Raw genomic sequence first — 8220 nt, 5'->3', positions numbered from 1 at the left:
CGGTTTCGGTTCTGATTTTACGTACTACAGAACCGGCCCGGACCGGACCGAACCGGATTATATTAATTAATTAATATTTTATTTTAAAATATCTTATATTTTTTTCCCACTTAAACACTCTATTTTTTTCCCTTTCTTTTCTCTTCCCAAAGCGCCTCTCTCTTCCCAAAACTTTCTTTTTCTTCGTTACCAGCATCAGAGATCAGACTTTTTTTTTTGGTAATAGCAAGTGAGCAACCACTCCGAGTCGTAGACCTGAACGGATTTGACTCTCCCCAGGGGGTGTTTTTCACAAGGTGGGATTCGAACGCTGGACCTCACTGAGGCCAGCTAACATTCGCCCACTTGCAGGCCTAGCCAGGATATCCACTAGACCAAACCCCTTGGGTATCAGAGATCAGACTTTGATTCCACTTCCCCTTTTCTTTTCTTTCCTCTATTCTTTCTTCCCTCTCTTACTTTTCCTCTTCTTTTTGTCTTCTTTTTCTTTTTGTCATTCTCTGATCTCTCTCCCCTTCCCCTTTTCTTCATTCGTCTGATCTCTCTCTCCCCCTTCCCCTTTTCTTCATTCCTCCTTCTCTCTTTTTCTTCCCGTTTCTTTTTCTTTTCCTCCTCTCCCTTTTCTTTTTTTATTTCTTCTCTTCTTCTCTGCGACTTCTCTCTCTCTCTCTCCCCCTCTTTTCCTTTTATTTCCTTTCTTCCGTTCCCTTTCTTCTCTTCTTTTTTCTTCTTCTTCTCTGCGACTTCACTCTCTCTCTACCCTTTTTTTTTTCTTCTCTGCAACTTCACTCTCTCACTCTCTCTCTGTGTGATCTGATGAAGAGGATGAAAGGAGTTCTTGTTATGGAGCCTTCTTCATATGCTGGTAACGAAGATCCTAGGACTAGATTCAAGCATCAAAGTCTCATGCAAGGAGAAATCTGGTGTTGTATTATTTTTTTCTATTTTTTTTTTGTGTGGTTTCATTAGATCTGGTGTTGTATTTTTTTTTTTTTGTGAGTTTCATTAGATCTGGTGTGTTTATGATTTCTGGTATTAGATTGTTTAGGGTTATTCTTATGTTGGCCATCTGAGAATATGAAAGGAAACGAATATTTTTTAGCAGAAAAGTAAGAATTGTTTAACGAAATTTATGTTTTTTTTTCTTATTGTCTACTGCGTATGCGACTTGCTAGAGAACCGGTTCAAACCGGAAAACCGGACCGGAAATTACCAGTTCGGCTTGATCCGGTTTCTCTTCTGTTTTTATCAAAAACCAAACCGGACCGGACCGGATGAACAGTACCGGTTTCAGTTCCGGTGTGAGCTGCGAACCGAACCGAACCGGACCGCGCCCACCCCTAGTACATTATACATACAGCTACTAAATCACAGCGCCCATGTTACTTTAATAGAGTAATCTAACTTAATTTAATATTATTTAATTATTTATTTATACATTAAAACTTTTTAATTGTTATATTATATTATGTTATATATATTTATTAATTTAAAATAAATATATCATTTATTGGGCAGGCCCACTTTGAATCGAGGATGAGGAACTGGTGATCACAACATGATGAAAGCAGGCCCACTTTTTCAGCAATAATAAAAACATAGCAAGAGTTCTTAGCAATCACTTGTGATCCTCTCTCTCTTCGTTTATGGTGTTTTCTTTCCCTTTGTTTTTCCTTGCCCTGTTTTTGAGGTTTCTATGAAATTCAATTGACCAAAAAAACTTGTGATCATCTCTCTCTTCTAGTACATCTGAGCTGAGCCCCAACCCACCACCACACAACGGAATCTTATCTTCTCATGTATTTTGATTTTTAAATTTTGTGTTACATCCGGTTGATTGCTCCCCGCAATCATTTCTAGATGTGTTGTTTTGATTAAGCTAGCATATACCAAAATAAGGCCATTATGGCGTCAGTTTCAGTTTCAACAGACCTCTTAATTGACAAATTTGTAGCAATTCTCGAGAGTGAAGCAGCCTCCATAGCGGGTGTTGGTGATCAAGTTGATGAGATTAAGCGGGAGCTGGAATTCATGAAAGCCTTCTTAGCGGATGCTGATGGGGGCAACAAAGCACACACACAAGTAGAGGAAGTGTGGATCAGAAGCGTTCGAGACTTGGCCAATGATGTTGAAAACATCATTGATGAATTCATGTATCACGTGTATGAGCAGCAAATTGGCGGTCAATTTGCCAAGTGGATCCACAAAACCATTCACTTTCCAAAGCACCTTTGGTATAAGCGTAAAATAGCCAACAAGTTACAGAAAATCGCGATGGCAATTAGAGCTATTCCAGAGAGAAATCAGAGATATGGTGGTGGTGCAGCTGTAGAAGGAAAAAGTACTTCTGAGGATATTCGCAGATGGGTGCAGAATCAAGCGGAGTCTTCTCTTTATCATAAGGAGGATGAACTCGTCGGGATTGAAGGTGATAAGAACTTGTTAATGGGATGGCTGATGAACGAAGAGCAACGCCAAACTATTGTGTCTGTGGTCGGGATGGGAGGATCAGGGAAGACTACTCTAGTTGCAAGGACTTTTAAAGATGAAATTGTAAAGCGACATTTCGAATGCTATGCGTGGATTACTGTTTCCCAGTCTTATGTGATTGAAGACTTACTTAGAAGATTGATCAAAGGATTCCACAAAGCAAAGAAGGAAGAGGTCCCTGCAGACATGAATGCCATGAGTTATAACGAATTGCTAGAGATTTTGGTGAACTACTTGGAGACTAAAAGGTACCTAGTTGTATTGGATGATGTGTGGGATGTCCACCTTTGGGACAAAATAAGGTTTTCATTTCCAGATAAACAACTTGGAAGTCGAGTCATGCTTACAACTCGAAGAGAAGACATAGCATCCTCTTCTTTTGGAGTTGAAAGCCATGTTCACAAGATTCAACCGCTGGAAAGGGGTGATGCGTGGGAGCTCTTCAGCATGAAAGCATTCTCAAGTTACCCTAACAAATCTTGTTCAACAGAAATTCTGCCATTAGCTCGGGAACTTGTGGAGAAGTGTGAAGGCCTACCTCTTGCAATCGTAGCCTTGAGTGGTCTTATGTCTTCTAAGAAGTCACTTACAGAGTGGAGCACAATCTACAACAGCTTAAATTGGCATTTAACAAACAATCCTTTGCTAGAACCTATGAAGAGCATCTTGTTGTTTAGTTTTAATGATTTGCCATACCGACTGAAACAATGCTTTCTATATTGTTCCCTTTTCCCTGAAGATCATGTGATCCTAAATACTAGGCTCATCGCATTGTGGATCGCTGAAGGATTTGTTGCACATGTTGAAGGGCTCACGCCAGAAGAAGTTGCAAATAGCTATCTTATGGAACTCATTTTTCGTAACATGATACAGCGAAGGTTTCGAGGACCCCTCCCAGCATGTAAGATGCATGATCTTTTGCGGGAGATTGCTCTGTCTATAGCAAAAGAAGAAAAGTTTTGCGATGTACATGATGAGAGTGAAACAATGGAAGAAACTGGGGCACTCCGTTTGTCAATTCAAACAACTAATGGAGAAATTGGATCATGCACAGGTATATCACGGCTTCATTCGTTTTTCGTCTTTGCCACTGGTGTATCCTCATTCTCTTTCCCAAATAAATTACCTTTTGACATTAAATTGTTGAAGGTTCTAGATTTGGAGGATGTCCCAATTGATAATCTGCCAGACAATCTAACGTCCTTATTTAATTTAAAATATTTAAATTTGAGTGGAACTCCAATTACGGAGCTTCCGAAATCCATTGGAAAGCTCCGCAACCTTCAGACCTTGATCATAATGGTGACAAAAATAGAGGCACTTCCAAGAGGGATTTCCAAGTTGCTAAACTTACGCCATTTACTTATGGGCAGGTTCATTTCCGGAAGGTTAATTTGTACTGGGGTAAGAATACCATCAAGTATTAGTAAGATGAAGAAATTGCAAACTTTGTCATCTATTGAATCAGAAGGAAACATTATTAGACTTATTGGAAATATGACCCAGCTTAAGTTCCTTGGCATTACAAATGTGAAAGAAAGAGACGAGGAGGACCTATGTGCCTCAATTCAAGAGATGAAGGTCCTTTCCTACTTGAGTTTAGTTGTAGCAGATGGAGAGGAATTTCTTCGAGTTGAGGTATTGTCTTCACCACCTCCCTACCTTGATACACTTGTCTTGCTCGGCAAACTGGAAAAGGTACCACATTGGTTTTGTTCACTCCACGCTCTCACATATTTGTATCTGTATGGGTCTAGACTTGAAGAAGATTTTCTACCTCATATTGAAGCATTACCCTCTTTACATTTTCTTAACCTTGATGATGCCTCTGTTAGGGAAGAGTTATGTTTTAGCAGTGGCTTTGTGAAGCTTCGGTATTTGCGGTTTCGGAATTTCGCATTATTAAATAAGATAACTATAGAAAAAGGGGCGATGCCAAATCTCGAGTTCTTAGACATTCGTAGTTGCATGACGTTAAAAACATTGCCACAGGGTATTGAGCACCTTACTAAACTACAAGGATATAGATTTGATAATGTTTCAAAGAAGTTTAGAGAGTCCATAAAAGAAGGAGGTGTGGATCATGCAAGGATGCTACTCGTCGACAAGAGATGTAAGAAATATACGTAAGTCTCTTCTATCCTTTCATTGCCTTTCCTAAACTTAATGATTTGGAATATTTCCGAACTTAATGATTTGGATGTAAAGCCATATAAATTGTTTGTTAATTACAATATCGCTTTTGTCTTTTTATATATTTTGCAGAAACGAGTCCTTACCGATTGAAGATTTTACCCACGAATTCTCTTTTTGCTCTATTTGAAAATCAAATAATACCCAAGTTGATGTTCATAAAATTGCATCTGTCGCTTCAGCAATGGGCAGATGTATGTCGATGATTAGCTTTGAAGATTTGGATCATGGATTCTTTTATCTTCTATGTTAATTGTGTTTGTAAGAATACCATCAAGTATTAGTAAGATGAAGAAATTGCAAACTTTGGCATATATTGAATCAGAAGGAAAGATTATTAGATTTATTGGAAACTTTGGCATTACAAATGTGAAAGAAATAGACGAGGACCTATGTGCCACAATTCAAGAGATGAAGGTCCTTTTGCCTCTTGAGTTTATTTGTAGCCACTACTACGAAAATTGATAACGAAACACGGTCAGGATACAAAATGGGGTCTACTGTTCAAAAGCTAATTTTAACCGGCTACATAAGTCTCCTCTTTCGTGGTTCGACAAAATGAGAAAGGGGTATAGGTTTTCAACGTTTCTGATTAAAGAGAAGAAATAATACATATTATACCTATAGTAGATTAAAGTTCTCTTGCCAAAAAAATGCTTATGTTTCCATACTGTGAATCTGTACCACAGATTCTGACAAAATTCAATTTGATCAAGGGTCCAGATTCACAATTTGCCAGACAATCTGACAAACATTCCCTTTTCCCATATATATATCTATATATATTATTTTAACCGTTGTATATGTATCCTAGTTTTTGGAGATATTCGTATTGTCTCTAGTATCCCAAATTTGTATCCGTTCAACATTGGTGATCACATGCTAAGAAAATAGATTTGAAATGAAAACCGTATATTGTTCAAAAGTTCAAGTGGCACTTTCATCATTTCCCCTATTGGTTGAAGTGGCACTTTCATCATTTCCACGAAAAGAAAGACCTTGTCTCAATAAAAACTTAGTGCACTTGATTGATGCAATTAAGCATCTTCGATATGCCACACGAGCTTGTTCGGAGTGTTTGCTCACAGCCGTTTCAATATGTGTATTTTGATTCATCAAATTTGTAGCAGCTTCTCTAGCTTTATTATGAACACTACCAACCGGTCCAACATGCACCTTCATTCTTTCTCTCCCTTTCTTCCAATTCTTAAACCCTGCTCCAGTGAAGGCTTCACTACCCACTTGTTCAAAATTGGATTTAAAGAGATAGCAATAAAGACAAAATGCAGCATCTTTAGATACACTATACTCCAACCAATCAAATTCATCAAACCATTGGGGAATGAAGCGTCGATTAATTCCTGAGATATTACTTTGTGGGAAAGAATGACCTCTAGGTTGACAAGGTCCTTTTTGTAGATATGCTCTTCGAACCTCATCTCTAATATTAGTATCATACTCAATCATACGAATTCTTAGTCCCGGGTCTGCTTGAAGATTAGCCAAAACCTCATCTAACTCATTTTGTCTTGAACTTGAAGTTCTTGAACTACCCACACTATCCGAACTACCCAATGATGATTTTCTCTTAAAAAATCTTTCCATAATTCTACATAAATTAATCAAAATAATAACTAAAATCAATTAAAGACAACAACAAATTTATACCAATTAACCACAAAAAATTCAAAAATATCATATCCAATAAATCAAAACAATATAATACAATCATAAATTCAATTTCAATTCAAGTAATTTAGGTTTAGAGTTAGAATTTACCTTGAATTGTGAGGTGGTGGAAGCGGAAGCAAGCCTTTGGAAGCGGCGGCAATGGAGGAGTTGGGGCTTAAAGGCTTGGTGGGGGAGAGGGTTAAAAGTTTGTGGGAGGTGGAGATTGGGGATTTAGGTTTGAGGTTTAGGAAATGTGGGGTTTTGGAGCTCTGAGGGCATGTCTGGTCGAAGAGGGGCTGTTATACAATCTGTTTTAATTTTTTTTTTCAAAGACCTGGACCAAAACGACGTCGTTTTGGCCAGGTTTTTTAAAAAAAAATTCGTTGCTGCTGGGCTTCTCCAAAACGACGCCGTTTTGGTGTCAGCGGTTTTTAAAAAAAAATTAGAAGCTGGGCCAAAACGACGTCGTTTTGGTCAGCTTCTTTTAAAAAAAAAAAACAGATTCCTGTTCAGCTTCTTCTTCCTCCGGTTCTGCAGCTTCCTCTTTCCCCCATTCATGGGGTCACATACCATTTCAAAGGGACCTTCTACCTTGCGTTCATGGAGTCCATAGGGTCGTTTGACCCCATTGACCCCACTGTGGGTCCGTCCCTGAATGTGAACCATCCTTAAAATTATAGACAACCTGAAAGGCTAGAAACCAAAACTTTTCAATATCAGAAAAATGAGATAAGTCATCCAAACATACGCTGAAAGTGATTTAATCACATGCAGCATCATACGCTGAAAGTGATTTAATCACATGCAGCAAGTCTGTCACACGCTCACTGCTGTCATCTTCAGCAATTAAACCTTCACTTCCAGCCAAGTCAACTTGAGAAAGCTTGCTGCAAATACTGAACTACTTTTTCTAGTTATCAACTTTTTCCTGCACAAGTTCTACAAAGGACTCCGGTGATCCCATGCGAATCTTTGGTAGAACATCTCCTGATTCTGGGAGTAAATCCCTTATCTACAAGAGCATGGAAGGGATCCGCATCAAACCATCATGAGGATTCCTTACTCAAAAGCCATCAGACAAACATAAACCAGAAATTATGACAATTTACCTGTTCATTGTAGAGCTCAAAAACTGTAACGGAGAATTTAAATCTTGACGTAGAAGTTGAATCAGAGTTGGCCAAATCGAATAGTTCCTCAAAAGAATGAGCATAAAAACCACGATCATGGCTAGATCCTTCCTGAAAAAAGGTTACAGATGCACAACTTGAAAATGCTTTCATAAATAAATAAAATGAAACAACTACCACTAAATCTTACTGTACCAAAAGCAGTAAAAGGCACACCACTCATTGTGGCAATTTAATGCTCTAGTACAGTGAATTCCATTGTTTATTGACATATGGCTATATTTGAATGGGAGTACTATACGCTGACATGGTACTACCGTTTCATTCTATAATTTCTCCTATACATGGCATGATATGGAGTACTTCATCATTAATATTACATTAATTGGCGAAATTGTTTAATCATTGACTTGTCTTATTACAAAATGTGATTGACTAGTCAAGAGGAGAAAATAGAGTGATACAGATTTGGTAACTTTACCACTCAAAAACTGCCACGTGCCCTGTCACTCTATTTCCCGTCATACGGCATTCATTCACATTGGTCATGCTTAACAACATTTTCTAAGCAATAATTGATAATGTCTATCTTCACTCAAGCCAATCATTTATCAGTAAATCTTTCACTAAGTTTTGTGTTATTGAAATGCTTTTTCGCATATGCATATGATTGTGTTAGATTGTGTGAAGGGGTTAAAAAGTGTTTGGGTTAGTATTTAGGCCAAGAGTTTAGAGT

At 38.1% G+C, this 8220-nt stretch overlaps 1 protein-coding gene and 1 long non-coding RNA gene across 4 annotated transcripts; one reads left to right on the top strand and one right to left on the bottom strand.

Annotated features, from left to right (window-relative positions):
• Window positions 1-395: 395 nt before the first annotated feature.
• On the top strand, window positions 396-4995 carry LOC110769580 (disease resistance protein RPM1-like). 2 transcript variants are annotated; one of them, XM_088255191.1, is made up of 3 exons: window positions 396-923; window positions 1519-4616; window positions 4756-4995. In XM_088255191.1, exons 2-3 carry the CDS (start codon window positions 1906-1908, stop codon window positions 4811-4813), a joined length of 2769 nt encoding a protein of 922 aa, XP_088111317.1. In that variant the 5' UTR covers window positions 396-923; window positions 1519-1905; the 3' UTR covers window positions 4814-4995. The 2 variants fall into 2 exon arrangements, with proteins under 2 accessions (XP_088111317.1, XP_088111318.1); XM_088255192.1 differs by lacking the exon at window positions 4756-4995 and having other exon boundaries at window positions 1519-3544; window positions 3864-4032.
• Window positions 4996-5576: 581 nt separating this feature from the next.
• On the bottom strand, window positions 5577-7816 carry LOC148293657 (uncharacterized). Of its 2 annotated transcripts, XR_015836649.1 has the most exons (4): window positions 7680-7816; window positions 7464-7595; window positions 6463-7366; window positions 5577-6292 (listed from the first exon to the last, which is right to left on the bottom strand). It is a non-coding gene; the product is annotated as an uncharacterized LOC148293657 (long non-coding RNA). The 2 variants fall into 2 exon arrangements; XR_015836648.1 differs by lacking the exon at window positions 7680-7816 and having other exon boundaries at window positions 7464-7668.
• Window positions 7817-8220: the final 404 nt, after the last annotated feature.

The sequence above is a fragment of the Prunus avium genome, chromosome 6, assembly GCF_965620075.1.
Source record: "Prunus avium chromosome 6, drPruAviu1.hap1.1, whole genome shotgun sequence".
NCBI lineage: Eukaryota > Viridiplantae > Streptophyta > Magnoliopsida > Rosales > Rosaceae > Prunus > Prunus avium.
The sequence above is the reverse complement of the archived record's forward strand: the minus strand, read 5'-3'. Positions and strand labels throughout refer to the sequence as shown.

What these genes read in the sequence shown, in the direction of transcription:
- LOC110769580 (XM_088255191.1), top strand. Translation starts at nt 1,906, where the DNA reads ATGGCGTCAGTTTCAGTTTCAACAGACCTCTTAATTGACAAATTTGTA. An exon ending in AAGAGATGTAAGAAATATAC is followed by an intron (nt 4,617 to 4,755) that starts GTAAGTCTCTTC and finishes TATATTTTGCAG; the next exon opens with AAACGAGTCCTTACCGATTG.